General features: G+C 41.4%; 1 protein-coding gene across 2 annotated transcripts in view; it reads left to right on the plus strand.

Annotated features, from left to right (window-relative positions):
- Window positions 1-16,170, plus strand: part of NAV3 (neuron navigator 3) — a 411,497-nt gene that overhangs the window by 207,903 nt on the left and 187,424 nt on the right. For both annotated transcript variants that reach the window (XM_062584755.1, XM_062584764.1), the window contains exons 2-3: window positions 12,775-12,892; window positions 13,560-13,612. In XM_062584755.1, the coding sequence (XP_062440739.1) occupies window positions 12,775-12,892; window positions 13,560-13,612 (171 nt within the window). The remainder of the gene's footprint in view (window positions 1-12,774; window positions 12,893-13,559; window positions 13,613-16,170) is intronic.

A 16,170-nucleotide genomic window follows, 5' to 3' on the forward strand; every position in this document is an offset into this window, starting at 1 on the left:
ATGCTACCACAATTAATTGAAATATCCTGTTCTTAAGATAATTGTTTACAGAACTGTGTTGTATCACTGTGAACATTTTAAATACCATTTTTAGGATGTAATTTTTTTAATGGTTAACAATACACGACCCTTTATTTTCCATATATTAGAGATGTATTTTACTGCAACATTTTCAGACATTTTGTGCAGTGTGCCTTTAGGATCCAAATCCTGAATGCAAGTTTGTTTTACTCTACTGTTTGATGTGTACAGAAGTCACATTACCTATTTGGTTTCCCTGCACTGTTATATATAAACAACAATTTTTAGGAGAATACTTCTGTGGATTTAACCCAGTTGAAGAATACAGTGCCTTCACCTGCACAATGCACAGATGCATATTTTCGGAGAGACTGGCGTACATTTATCTACCTGAGTTGGGATTGTCTTATTATAAAACCCCAGACTGAAGAAGCAATTTGCATGCTTTCATTTTTCTTTTAGTGCATGGAACATCTATTTTTTCATTCAAAGAGTCAAAGAGACACAGATGAAACTTAAGTGTTTCAGCAGAGTCTAGAAGAGAGCTTGAGATTTAAGAGTTTTACTTCTGTGGCCCAAGAATAATTGTGAGGCTGATAATACTGATACCATTGTAACCTGTAACAAGACTATAACAGTAACAGATACTAAAGCACTAGCACTGAAGTGTAAGTATGGGATTTGATTACTGATAGTGAAGTAACATGAACCTGCCCCAGGAAGCTGAGAACAGAGCCATCTGGTACTGTGTTTGAGAAGTCTTTCTGTGGGACTGTACAACATCGAGAGGCACATCAGTTTGATAGAATTTCAAGCCTCACTTTCCTCTTCAACTTGTTGTTCCCAAATGTATAAACTCTGCAAAAACGAATAAAAATGCATTAGGGCTCTATCTGTTTTCAGAGAGTTCCTCCAAAGCATTTCTCCTTAAGTGTCCACCAGAAATGAGAGTTATTCTACAAGTTAAGCTAGAAAGAATAATCATCTATTATCAGAGGCCATCAAGGATAGCTGTAAGAAGAATTTAAGGAACATTCTTTTTCCATACTTACTTTATGCACTGAATAATGTAGTAAACAGTTGGACTCGTAACAGAGGGTATCCTTTGCACAGTAATTCCTGAAATATGAAACCTTCCCACCTCCCCCAAAGAATTTCTATTCCTACAGCCTACCTCACTTGAGTTTTAGGTGCCTACATCCATCATTTTCATCCTCAGGACTCCCACTCAGCAGCTGCCTATTTTGGCAGCCTTTGTCCATCCGTTACCATCTCAGGTTTTTACATTAAGGATCTGTACAGGCCCAAAATTGCACTTCAGAGACTGCTCAGAAGCTGCATTGGCTTAACAGAGTGAAGCACCTTGCAAGGCAGGTTTGCCTAAAGGGCAGGTGGTAGTGAACACCTGCCTGCTAACAAAAAGTTAGAGCTGGCAAAAAAGTCAATGTGCCAGCAAGAAACATTTATTATTCATTGGCAGTAATTGTTTTCTATTTTTAAAAAATTCAGAATTTATTTAATTTTTCCTCTTATTTTATTGAGTCATTAGAAAGTTAATGGGACAGGTCAGCAAAGGCAATTCTGCTTATGCTGAAAGGGAGGGCAAAATGCAGAGCTGTCCATGGAAGTCTTCAAAGTACAAGGTGGCAGGCTACTGCTTTGAGCACTCACCTGAGGGAGAACAGGATGCTTCTTTCATCAAGGGTTGTTTCTATTTCCTACTTACAACGGTAAGATGAAATACAGAAAGGATCTTGAATGGCAAGGCTGGAACACATTTTTTTTTCTCTCTGAAAAGAAAATCTCTAGAAGAGATCTCTAATCTCTAGCCAGCAGAGTTATTTGTTTGTGTTTTCAGTTGGTCCCTTTCTTCTTCATGCTCTGCTTCCTGCTCACAGCTTCCCAATTCTTGAATCATTTTCTGCATAGTGACATGGCTTCAACAAGAGCACCCCCTTCCTAATACCTTGCAGGAGCTTTTAGTCCCAGGGGGTGATTGTGTGGGAGGCAGAAGATATGGGTTTTATTAAATTGAAAGGCAGTGGTGCTTGAAGTAAGGTGAACAGTCCCTATCTGTCATTTCTAGTCCATTATCCAAGAGAGAGGGGCATCATCTTCTCTGGCACATATTTTAAAGGAAACTGAGGACAGTGAGTGAAGAGTTGCAGATGTGGAGAGCAGTTCATGGAGGTGGAGAGTGGAAGGTGCCCTCGTTACAGCCAGTCCTGAGGACCATGAGAGCAGAACTCACAGGGGAAAAGCACTAACTGTTTTGTGGTGCAAGAGAGAGGGTTTTGGCCCTGAAGTTAAAAAAAAAAAAAAAAAAAAAAAAAAAAAAAAAGCACCTTTGCCCAGCTCTTTCAATATTCTCAGAGCTAACTGTAGCAGTTGTACTTACATATCAGATGGGGTTATAGTTGGAAAGACAAAGAAAAAGAAGAAGGTAAGGCAATTGCTGGACTACCACTTCAATAAAGCCCTTTCAAGACCTTTCTACTATCCAGGTATAGGCCCCTTGCTATTCGAGATATGAGATGAAGTCTAACAGATTATTTGATTTGCATTCAGTTATGAAACATTTCTCTGTGCCTGGAGTCAGTGATGACAAGCCCTAAAAATACTGCTGTTCAGTTTGTATGTACATCTAGCACTAAAAGTATTTTCCAGCTTTCAGTCTCATATCCGCTGGTCTTTCTACTCTGTGCCCTAAAGTTCACATCATATTGCTATGATCTATAGTTAAGAAGCATAAAATCTGCATTTTCTTTGTAGAAGTAAAGTTACAGTTATCATAGTTTGGATACCAATTTGAAGCAAGAGTCCAGTGCTTACTGAAGGGGGTCCACATGAGCGAATCTATAAACCTGCCTTGCTCATTAAAGGACTGGAGTGTTTGTTTCTTAATACGGTGGATCTTTATATATGCAAGTCCTGGTCCTTTGTAAATGGCTTTGCAATATAACAGAAGATGATACATATAAATGTAAGATCATTACGCATCTTAATTGTCATTCATTATCTAAACCTCCTTATTCTCCAAATGTGATAGAAAGTTCACCTAAGAGTATTTTAGTATTAAACATAAAAATGTGCTAGATTTGTATTAACAATGCTTTAGTTTGAAGTGGTGCATTCATCTATTACTAGATTTATTTTCCTTTTTCTTGAGGTTGCTGTTTTAATACTGAACTAATTAGGATTTTTCATTGTCTTTGTGGGTAAATAGGAGATGGGGGAGTTTTGAGTCATGAATCATTGGTGTTACTTTGTAGGTGTTTTCATTGATATTGTTTGCAGTCCTGTAGAAGTGTGCAGCAGAAAGCAAAGAGTGGGCTAGGTGTTGGAGGGAGTTGTATGGGTGCAGACAGAACATTGCACATGAAGGACTATCACCAGGTCATAGGACCTCCCTTCTTAAGACACCACCTCTTTGCATGTGATAGACACGCAGAGGTATCAATAAAAGTGTTTAGGCAGATCTCCCCTTTTAGAAATAAAAGGAAGGGTATTTGGAAAATGTTTAGTAGGAAGCTAGAACCTTCTTCTTCCTATCATATGTACTTTGCTCATCTGGTTGTGTTGCAAGAGCAACATTAGATGAGGCTTTTGGTAAGAAAAGAGGAAGACTATAATGTTGAATTTCACTTGGGAGGAGATTGCCTTCTGTTGTCAAAAACTATGATAAAATTATTATTTTCCCTTTGTTATTTAAGATTACTGACTGGTAGAATTTACTTCATACATAATATTTATCATGCAGGATGACTGTTAATTTAGTATGATTATCATGAGAATAGACAGGAATTTTTGGGGGGCATTGCTTTCAATAGTAATTAGAGGGAAATAAGTCCTGAAATGGTATTTCTATGGTATTGAGCTGCATCCTTAATCTTTCAAGTCCTGAAATGCTAAACATTGCTTGAACTGAAGAGGTATGTACGCAGGCTATCATCTGTATGTCTTCATCACTTCATTTCCCTAAGCTTCAGCTAGCTAGCAAAAAGCAAAATGCTTGTGCACACATGATCATTACCGCATGATGTAACACATTCACTACCAAGACTTGTTTTAGTTGAAAAGAATGATAGTAAGAATAGGCCCAGACCACTTTGTTTGAAGGTATTAATATATTTGTTTCCTATTAATGTGGGGTTACCTTTAGCATCTGATTTGTGTGCTGAATGTATGCAACATGTTTACTGATTTTAAAATTACAGAGTTGATGACAAGCAACTTCCAGCAGCTGAAGCCCAAAGAATAGTTAAGCAGGTGTTAAACGTCTTTTTATTTATTTAATGATTTTTGTTTTCTGATAGGTCAGAAGGCAAATAGGTTTTGTGTTTGTTCTGATGTGCAAAGTCATTCTTCTACATGAGAGGAGATGAGAAAACTTGAATCACTTTCTAAGCCTCAAAAAGTGCATGCTAGATAGAGTCTTTATAGTTAAAGCTGGTTGCAACCTTATTTGCTACTGTTTTCCTATAACAAAGAACAAAAATATTTTTGTATTTTTATGTATTGGAAATTTGTCTTTTGATACTCAAAAAGAAGTGCTGGAAAAGAGGGTTTTTTTGATCCTTGGGCCAAGTTCTCTAATACCTAATCAATCTGTGGAAAGAACATCTCTGTCCATGTTATAAATCCTTAAAATAAGTTTTGATGGGAAGTCTGGAGAAGTTTCCCTGTAGAGTCCCCTGAGCCAGGTGCTGAGGAGCATCGTTACTGCCTCTGGGAGGCGGGTGCCCTCTCCAGCCAGCCACACTCTGCTTGATGCCAAGGGTGGCCTTTTGCTTCAGAGCAGGAAGTAGATCAACAAAGTAAGGATGTTTTTATTAAAAAAAAAATAATGATTTCTAGTCAGGTCTAAATCTGTAGATTTTTTTTTCTGTTCTTATATATTGCAGTGATCTTCGGTGAGCCACAAAAGAAGGCTGTGCAAATTCAGTTCATTTTTCCTTTTCCAGGAGTCTTAACTTATCCCACTACGAATTTGTTTATTAAAGTGAATGTAGGACTAGTCATGAAACTTATCCTAGTAGTGACAAGACATGCATGAGACAGGAGATATATGCAAGTTTGGAGTAAATGGTGTCTCAGCCAGGGCAGTGGAAAGGCACCTGTAGTATGGAGGGAGATCATTGCTGTCCCATTTACCCAGAAAAGCAGACCTACGTCTTTCGTCTGCCCACTTCCTCCTTCGGACAGGCATGGATGCTCCTACCCAGATAACCTGTTTCTTCCAAAGAAGATGTCTTCGGGCAGGACCTGTTATAAGCACCCATGGTTCTCACGCTTTGGGTGGGCTTGGATAATGTAAAAGTGTGTGCGCTTATAGGAGAAATAGGAAACTGCGTGTGTTTCACCTTGTTCATTCGTGTCAGAGCAATCCTGACACCAAACCAGCAGCTAGATGTGCACCGGGAGCTGAGAGGTCACCTGGACGAGCCCTAGCTTCGTTGGGTGCCTGATGCCCACTGGGGGAGCGGGTTTGGGGCACTTTTGAAGCACATCTTGCAGTTCAGTTTCATCCAAAGGGGAACTTGCTCCTGAGCTCTGAGAGCTTGCTGCCAGGCATCAGACATGCACTCTTATCTGCACTAAAATGCTAAAACAGTTTAACCCATAAAGATGAATTTCTAGGTTTAGCACTTATGCCAAGCAGGGAATCTAGGTCTTCCCCACTGAGATACTGGCTAGAGTCAGTGCTTTTTACAAAAGCTGGATTGAATAATGGACCCTATTTTTCATAGAACTGCTACTAAAAGATTGTTGAAAAGTAGTTCAAAGTTGCAATGTAAGATGTACAAGCAAATACATGGCACATTTATAAAAAAAGGCTCAAGACCGACTGGCTGTTTTAGAGGTTCTCATTGTGTGGCACTTAGTACTGTCTCCTGTTAATTCAGGAAGCTCAAGGCCAATATTAATATCTGTGGAGTATTTGCTGCCTTACCAGATATCCCTTTGCAGTAATACAAGTCTGTAGGGAACCAGCTGTCTGGCTGGTTACTCTGCAGCAGCAGCATGAATATCTGGCTCCTTCCTGTGGTGCTTTATTGCTATTGCACAAGATTTAAGAGCATCTGCAATAAGCCCAATAGATGTAGCAATATAGTTAAAATCTAAAGCAAATCAGTGTCATTCTCTGAATGAACAGGTAATTTCATTCTATGAAGAGTAGTTGTTTTTTTATAATTGGGCAATGTTCACATCACTTAGCAAAGCCACACAGACACACACACACAGAGTTCTTTGCTGTTACTTTTCATCTGGCACAGATACATCAAAAGTCTTGCCCTTGATGCTATTGGTAAAGGCTGGCCTCAAGCACATGTTAAATTAATTCTGAGTTGGGATTTGGTAAGACATGAGAAAAGAGAAAACAGTAAGTCAGTACAAATGTTATTTGGATGATCAGATCACAAGCTGCATGTGAAACTTGAAAATATAAAAGGGCCCCAGAAAAGTTGGATAAGTCATCTAAAGATTGCCCGTGATTGTTGAACAACATATTGTTTCCATTCAATTTCTTAGCTGGCATTAGTGAACTTTTATTTAATTCAATTGTATTTTTATCTGAAAATTACTGAATAGTGTTGATAGATACATGCTGCTATTTACAAAATAGAATTGTGCTGTGGGGATTCTGACATCTCATTTAATTTGTATGTATCACTTGAGATGGTTTCTATTCCTTGACTTGTAATTGTTCTCATTTGCTCAGTGGGATTCAGAAATGGGGTTTGTGGAATGTCATTTAATACTCATTTCATTTTGTTAAATGAAATGCATTGGCTTCCATCTTGCCTATAAATTAAATCATTCTAGTTTCATTGTCTGGCCATATATTTTTAGTTGTGTAAATATTTTTCCTTGCCATGTCATTTGCTTTATGTTACAAAGTGCTTTTTTTCCACCCCTTCATCTTGTAGCAAACAGGAGTTGGAAAGTGTGTTTTCTGTGGTAAATTAAATCCTCACATAAGCTGTGTATTCTGCCTTTTACGGCAGTCTGAAGGTGTATCCTTGTTTACTAAGCTAATGCTTTTCCATGTTGCAAGGATGACTGAGATTAATAAAAAGTATCTGAGGGTAATAATCTTCGGTAAGAAAATATTTAGAAGGTCAGGACCCACATCCTGGTTAAGTTTTCCTCGGTAAAGGAACAGTGGGAAGGATAAAGGCATCTCTTAGCAGTCTGTTTTCCTCGCCCTGCTGGGGTGCTAGTCCGCGTGTTGCCCAGCTTCTCTTTAGAAGCTCCAGGAGCTTCAGGGACTCTCCAGCATGGGTTTTCCTATCCAAAATTCATTAGCCCAGAACAGTGACGTCGACACGCAGTTGTTATCGTGCCTTCTCCCTTGGCCCGTGCCCCTCACTGGGGACTCTGGGACTGCTCAGTCAGCCCACTTGGGTATTCAACATGCAGTTTAGGCCATGTGCTGGAAAGTAGCCCAGGAAATAGATATACAGACTTTACAGCCCAATTTGTAGTGTACTGGAGAACCGTAGGAAAAAAACCATCAACCTCTTCTCATACATGCATGATTTGAATGAGTGTCTACAGGAGAAAAGCTTGAAGTACCATCTATAGATCAGATTGTCTCTAAGGGCAGTATTTTATGCTGGATAAATATTTTACACTATTAAGTAACATAACCCTTTTATTACGTATATGTACACACACACACACATATATACACATAAACATACACATACATACATGCATACATATATATATATATATATATATATATACACCTATAAAAAAAAACAGTGCCATGTTTCCACTTTGGCTGACTGTTAAAATTCTTGTGTTCCAGCTTTTTAATAGTTTTGTTTTCATTTATTTGTAAATTTGTGAATTATTTTAAAAGAAAAGCTTATTCCTTCATTTCTGCAACTCCTGTTTGCAACCAGATAAGGCAGGACTCCGAGGTCTTGCTGCTGTCAAGTGATTCCTTTCTGAAGGTGGAATTCTTCAAAGCCCCTGCTGCCCCAGAGATACCAGGGTGGCATCATGCGCAGAAGAGAGTACGAGTATGAGCACTAAGAGTTGGTGTTTCAATTCTTTTGTGCTAACTATTAATGAGGATACATATGTCTTCTAGAGAACATTTTAAAGGACAGCCGATGAGAAGTGGATACTCTCTGTTGATTCTCAGATATCTAGGAAAGAAACTTTGTCAAATAGTGGGCTGATTTCTGTGAACCAGCCTCCTAAATGCCATGGAAATTTTGTCACTAGGCCTTGGCATAACTCGTTTGGCTGCAACTGTTGTTTTCGCTAAGCAGCAGCATTGGCATGTCACTGAGTGACAGTGGTGTACACTAAGCATGGAAAGCTGTCTTCTCAGCAGCAACAGCTAGGAGACCATTTTCAGATCTGAAACTGTATATTCCATATCAAAAAAAAAAAAAAAAAAAAAAAAGAAGAAGCAGATGAATCCTGATTCTTGGAATTTTCCCACCATGCCTATTTAAAAAGTTGCCTGATAAATAAGTTTACAGAAGAAATGAACACAGCTCAGAATATCTGGGTTGTATTCCCAGCTCTGGTTTCTTTTGAGTGAGCCACACAAAAAAACAGAACAAAAAAATCAACCAAGAAGCCCTTTATACTTCAATTTTGCCACATCTTACAGAAAATCTAAGGATACTTACATAATAAGGGTGATTTCATTTGTGTCTGGAAAGCATGTTGAGCTAATTTCATGGAGGATGCTAACGAAGTGTCATGCATTATTACTGCATTTTGGCTGACTATACTTGTGAAATCCATTTGACATTTCTCATTTGACATTGATTGCTGGTGGTAACATTTCTGTATTAGTTTCAAAGAGGATGCATTACAGTACTGCCTGATGCATAATTAAATGATTTATGATTAAAGCAGCTTGTAAGAAAGGCAGTAACCTGTGAGATCCTCCCTTTTTTCGCTTTGTGAAACAGATGTTTTGTGAAGCACATCCTTTCATTACTGATCCTGCCAAGTAGCTCCTCCGTGTTCCTCATTGCAAAAGGTGAAGTATCGAGGTGAAGTCCATAACTGTGTGTGGTATCGAGATTGATTTCCTCTCCTCTCTAGAAGGTCAGTGTCACAAGTGGCTAAGGAATGCTAGGAGAAGCCGTTGTTAACAGGAGCGGGCTGTGCCCAAGCTCACGTTGCCCCGTCGAATTCTGCTTCACATTGCAACTGGTTAAGTCATCGCAGACGTTGGGACACAGCTCGGACCACACATGTACAGAATCACTCCTAGGCCGTTATCATGTTGTTGAGACTAGTCCTCTGTGTCACAGATAACAGAGGCTCTCGTGTATGTCGTTAGCTGTTGGAGCCTAATGCTGGAGCTGAGTGCTGCCCCGTAAGACGTGTCTGCAAAAAGCGGTGGTAGGAGAGGAAGCTTGGAGAGGAAATGAGTAAGTCAGCAGCCCATTCCAGCGGGTAGCTATAAGGCCGGGTTACTGGGGTGAGCAGCAGCTCGGGGAGGAAGTGTCGCAACGGCTGACTTTCATGTGTGTGTTCTGCTCTGAAACAGCACTCACAGTAGAAAAAAAAAAATCCAAGATAAGAATATTTTGGGAAAGCATAACTGGACAATTAGTGCAAGGCAAAATGGTTTATTGTTATTCAGAAAAGAAGGGGAGCATGCGCAGCTCCTCCACAAAGGTGCTCAGCACCCAACAGAGTGGGAGCACCAAGCAGGCTGCGGTGTGAAGTTACTGATCTTTATCTTCTGCTTCTGCACGACTTTCCCATGCTTTGCAAACCAAATGCTCTCAGTGAACATGTACAGTGTGAAGGCTATCTCTGTGCGTCTGTCCTGAGTAATTCAAGATGAAATTTAAAAGGATTCTTAGTTACATTGGTATTTATAAACTGTGAAGGTTCTCTGTTTCACGTGATACTTGCATTGGAGAATTTCACTTAAAAAGAACCTAGTGGCGTGTGCGCATTCTTATAATTTCATGTCTGAGTCTGCATGCTTCTCAGGTTTTGCAACTGACTTGTGAGCAGTTGGATCCTTGCAATAATGAGATGACTGAGGAGGGCATTCGAATGGGGAAGGGGGAAAAGGAAGCAAGCGGTGATCCCTACGGAAAGAGAGGAAATTAAATTGTACATTCCACTGCCAACTGGATATTGGCTTGCTCTATTGTCTGTATCAACAACTCTTCACCTTTTGATTTTGAAAACACTTTTGAAGGAAAAAAATTCCTCTGGGACCATTGTCTCATTCAGATAATTTTGTCCACCATTGCGTGACTATCAAAATACAGGTCATCAAGTAAAGTTTCCGGCCACAATGACAAAGTGAATTGTTGACCTTTGTTTACACAGCATCCATATCTCTGACAGTTAATTTTCAGTGCTGATGTTTACATTCTTTGTAATTATCAGTTTTAAATTCATGAAAAAAAGAAAATTAGGAAGGAGGGTGGTGGGTGAAGCCATTCCTCGAGTATTAGATTCTTGCAAAGATACTTGCAAAACAGCTGCTAGAATGAAATTTCAGTGGCAGCTTACTGAGAGGATAGTTTGAATTGTAGTCAAAATTAGGATTGGTACACCAGATTATGTGTGGGTATGACACATGAAAACGGAAATGCTTGGTAAAGTATTTTTGTTCGTAATATGAAACTAACCCAAAATAAGATTAGGAGGTGTTAAATTCTGTGTGCCACAGTGGGTCAGTTTCATAGGAGGGCAGAAAATAGTCCAGCCTCCTGAAGTAGCCCAGAGAATATTTCTGAGACATTATTTTAGAGGAATGACTGAAGTTGAAATACTAGTAGCAGCAGATTCATGGTGCTGTGGGTGTGGTATGCATCTTTTATCATCATGAATTCATATTGTTCTAAAAATATGTAAATACAATCTTTGAAAACTTCACATTAGCATTCCTTATATATCTGTATCTATGTTGGTTTTTTGCGAGCCGCAGCTGGGTTTAAAAAGTATTGCTATGAAGCTTTCATGCCTTCACCTGGAATCCTGAAAAAAGAATTTCAGTCAGTGAAAACAGAGGTGACTGAAGCAAACTTCTGGGTGCAGCAGGGAAACTGAGGGCCCCGTCTAAGCGTAGCGCCCTTTGGATGTGGGAGAGCTGCGTCCACTTCCACAATTTCACGTTACTGAATTACTTAATTTCTAACGCTGTCAAGAAAACTGGCAAACCGGGCGCTGATTTAGCTGCAGGAGTGTGGGACGAAGTAGGATAAATCAAACAAGGTACAGTTGCCTTAGCAAAGAGGAAGAAAACTTTGGCCAAAGATCCCCAGTTAGCTTCCGCAGGGCCCTAGCACCTGAGCGTGGCTGAGCAGGGATGCTTCTGCGGGGTGGGAAGCGCACGTTGTCTTCTGGGGCGCACGCTGGGCTGGGGGTGCAGCCGGCCTCTCCCCCTGCCTCCGCCACAGGTTTCCTTGGCGAGCTGAGCAAGTGGGTCATCGCTCCGGCCTCCGTTTTTCTGTTCACCGAAGGGGATAGTGACCCCTTCCTCCCAAGGGTCTGAAGGCTAAATAAAAGGATGTTTGGAAAGTGAGCTCACTCCGGTTTTACGGACGAGCTGCAGTTTCGGCATTTCCAGCCTCAGCAGAGGAAGGACCCGCGATGGTGGGTCTGCCTCCCGGCGATGGTGTCGCACGCACGTGGCGATCCCCACGAGCAGCGCGCGGCGAGGGCGGCCCGGTCCTTCCCTCGTGGTGCGGGGAGGGAGGCCGCGGGCAGGGCACGTACGGGGAAAGCTCGGGCAGCTCCTTCGGGGGCGCACGGTTGCTCCGCGAAGGCGTCGTTTCCTCCGCGTCTCGCTTGAAGCGAACCTGGTGCCTTCCGTACGCACCGTACGTGCTACTGAATGCTCTCTTTGTGTATGTATATATACATATATATATATATATATGCACACACACATATATATGTGTGCGTGTGCCTGCACAAGTTGCCTTCTGAGCGGCTCTCCACCGCGCGCTCCCTCCCTCGCCACCCCTTCTTGGGGTGGACGCACTTGAGCGGCACTTTTTAACCTTTTGCTGATAAGTGCCATTTTTGCGCCGCCGGTCGCCGCAGTGCTTGGTGCAGCTCAGCCTTCCCCTCCACTCCCCCCCCCCCCCCACCACCACCACCCCTCACCTCCCCTTTGCACGGAGAAAGAGGCGCAGTGCGCAGCCCGCGCAGGGGCCGCAGCGAGCGCGGCGCTTTCCGGCCGCTCCGGCCGCGCCGGGGGCGGCCCGCGGCGGCACCGCGCCGGCCGCGGAGCGGATGAGCTGCCCCTGCGCGGCGGGGAGTCGGCGGGATGGTGGCAGAAAGCGCGGCAGGAGCAGCGGTCACGCGCGGGCCCGCGGTTCGGCCGGGGCCGGCTCTTGGCGGGCCTCGGCGGCGCGGAGCCCGCGCTGGGGCGCGCCGCTAGGTAGAGCCGCGGTGGGAGGTGGAACTGTGGTAGACGTGACTGATTTATGGCAGGAGTTTCCTTTACAGTCATAAGGGGAATTTTGCTTGGTCACAGCAAGTTTGAACCCTCATGAAACAGACTGAATCATTTGAAGTTAAAATAAAACAGAAAATGGCAAGGGGAGGGGGGGAGGACATGGCTGTTAAAAAAAAAAAAAAGTTAAAATTGTTTCCTTTGGTGCTGACTTCTTAAATTGGAATGTGATCCAGAATAGTTCTCAAGTGTAAGCCAACATTTGTTTTAAGAATTTTTATTGTCTTCTTTCTCTCTTCCCTCTCTCCCCCTTGCCCTCCCCCTCCGCTCGGCAGATTTACACTGACTGGGCTAACCACTACCTAGCAAAATCTGGCCACAAGCGGCTGATCAAGGATTTGCAACAGGACATTGCAGACGGAGTTCTGCTAGCAGAAATCATCCAGATCATCGGTAAGACCAGTGCTTAGGGAAGCAGTGCGAGCTGCTTCCTTGCATGGGGGAATATCTAATTCAAGTTGAATGCATTTAACAATAAGATGAACCCTGAATAATACAATTTGACTGGGGCCATATGTCTCTGATATTTGTGTGGTTCATCCTTGTCTTAATTAAAAAATATGTTTATGCAAGCATGTTTGGAAGTGGCTGTTTAACCATACTTTAAATGGCCAGAACTGTATCTTACACACTTTGAATTGTCAGAAACGAATGCTCCATTAAGCCATATGTCTCCCATGTGTGCATTTTGTTAGTTGGAGTGGCTCATACTTTCTGGGATGCCTTGAAACTGTATCCTGACCCTGCAAAGACAATTGTGGAAGATTTCATGTCAGCAGTTATTTTGCAGGGGCTGAAGAATTAGCAGCGACCTCCTTCGCACTTCCCCCTTTGCAAGATTTGGCATGTGGAAGCAACTGCTGCTAACAAGAGTGTTGTTACTGTGCGACTGGGCTGTGCTTAGAAAGGAGCTCTGTGTCAACACAACCCCCTGCACTTTATTGCTTCATCTTTTCTGTTCTTTTTCTTTCTTTCTGGGGAAGATTGGAGGGGGGGGATAGGGAGGGCAGTTTTACCTCGTTGTTTGCTCCTGCCTTCTCACCTCACTCTTCTCCTTTAGCAAATGAAAAGGTTGAAGATATCAATGGCTGCCCCCGGAGCCAGTCTCAAATGGTAAGACTGATATATATTTTTAATCTGTGTTGGCACCTCTACACTTTCCTAAAATGCTTTTTAATAATGATTTATCTAAACTCTGAATACCTTATCCCAGGTTTACCATAGACTTGTAACTCTCATACAGTTTCTCAGTACTTTTTTCCTCCCACATATGCTTAGTGTTTGTTTTTGTGCTAACTTTAGAGTCTTGGGGTAACCAGGAGCAAAACTTCTTGCGTGCTAATTAACCCACAGCTGCTTTAGCAGACCTGTTCTTCTCCTGATTATCCAGATAATTTCATTTAACTTCATTTTTAAGGACAGTAAATCCAAGATAAAAATTTTAAGTGGAGTCTTTGTGTCTGGAGAACAGACTTGATGAACAGAACTTGCCAAATTGTTTCTGGATGTAAATAGCCTTTTGGATTGTCCACTGTAAAGTCCAGTTAGATGCAGTGGCTCCAAAAGTTTCAGAAGTAGCATTTTAGGCATATAGCTATCTGAGCAATAGCTGCCCTCCCTGAGCTATAGCTGCCAGCTACTTAGATATTTTAATACTCTCAGGCAAGTAGCGTTATGTGACTGTGATTCATATGCATGCTTATTAATCTTCTACTGTCTTTATGGTTAGTAAGCTACATTAATAAGACAGAACCTCATTAGAAGGCTGTGGAACTGGCAAGTATAAATCTGAGCCTCAGTAACATCACCATGCATTTATTGAATCATTTTCTGTTATAGTTGTGCTCACTGTGAGGACTTTGCCTGTCTGAGCACATCCAAGTAGTACGTGAATAAGGTGCAAAATTTTGTCACTGGCCAAGTTTTTGGAGTACAGTGATTTGGATGAGCTGCATAACAGTAAATAGGTGAAGCTGGGCTTGAAGATGGAGCTTAGAAAAAAATTTGCATTTATACCGTGTATTTTTTAAAGAGGGAAGGCAGCTTTTTTCTTCAAAGCTGTGAAAAGTGAAAGGAAAGATACTGAGTACCAATTAAATGAATAATTAGGTTTTTCTGTTCTTTTAAGAAAAAATGAGGTTTAGAATAAGTTTCTTTTCTGGCTCTTAGGCTCAGTACATGGTAAGACTGTGTGTGACTTCTTTAATAATAGTTATTATTTTAATTACTCATATTACAGCAACACCTAGTGGCTCCAGCTGAGAACTTTGGGAGTAATATTTCGCACACGCAGATCAAGAGATCAAGAAATAATCATTGACTTAGCAACCTGCTATTCCAGATAGACAAGTTAAGCAAGAAGAGGCAAAAGCACAGAAAAGTGATAGTTTCCCAAGGTTATGTAACTGCTTAGCGATCGTCTAGGATTGCTTAGGGACCAGCCACTCTTTGATGTTTTTCTAACTTAATTTCCATGAGAAAGGACTCGGCAGCAGACAGGATTATTCATTCTGGCTGTTTTGTGCTTCTCCAAAACAACAAAATTTGGGTATGCTTCCTGTCGATGGGTAAATCTTCATGTGGCATAGGGATTCTGGATTTCCTCTCTTCTCTCCACTGCAGTTATGGGGCAGCCTGGGCAACGCACTGCTGTGCTGCAGCAGGACCCATGCCAATCTCTTTGTGTCTTTCTACTCCTCTTCCTCCTGCAAACACTTCTCTTAGCTCAACCAGACCCGAGAAGATGTCTGAGATGCTCCAGTTCTCGGACGTGGACGTGGTGCCTTGAACTTTCCCATACATCGGCAAACATTGGTGTTTGGACAGTGCAAAGGAGTGAGGCTTAGCCACTTTACCTTGATGGAAACAAAATATACTTTTTCATCATTCTTCGATACAGTCTCTTTACTGTATTGTTTTATCTCTAAGTCTGATCAGATTATTTCCCTCCCTTTTGACATACCAATTTTATACTGATTTTTTCGACTGAGCTAGGAAATCTAAAATGTACTGAATTCAGTTATTCAACCTTGCCAGGTTTCCTTTTAAATCATCCCAGAGACCCCAGGTATGACTCTGCTTTCCGTTTGTCTTCTTTGGCTTGTGCACTCGTGTGGCCAAGGTGAAAGTACCAACCTACCACATTTTCAGCTAGTCTCCTTGAGCAATGCTTGGTTTTGTTAGACCACTTGGTAGACCAGTTCTCTCTTTCTGCCTGTAGCAGTGGACTCCTGGGTATTTGTAATATACTAAAAAAGATGTAGCAGTGGTTGAAGCTGGTTTACTTTTCTAGAAAATATAAAATAATAACAGATTTAAGGTATTTGACAGGTTTTTGTCGTAACAAAATTGGTTGTTATACATAATATAACACATAATACAATATAAATACCAACACATAATAACCAATGTGTTGGTGTTTTGGTGATCCTTACTCTCATCACTTGTAATTAAGGAGAAGAGTTTTTTGTATGCACCTGCTATTTGATACTGTATACCTGGGCCAATATGCGACAATATGCCTCATCATCAGCCATCTCATCAGCAATAATCATCGTATTTCTACACTGTACATATTAATACATCTAGATTTCTTTTTTGACTGATAGCTAACATCTTATGTAGGAGTCTCTTTAATACAACCAAAATAACTGGAGAATTAATGAGAATAG

This window comes from Rhea pennata, chromosome 1 (genome assembly GCF_028389875.1).
Source record: "Rhea pennata isolate bPtePen1 chromosome 1, bPtePen1.pri, whole genome shotgun sequence".
Taxonomy (NCBI): Eukaryota; Metazoa; Chordata; class Aves; order Rheiformes; family Rheidae; genus Rhea; species Rhea pennata.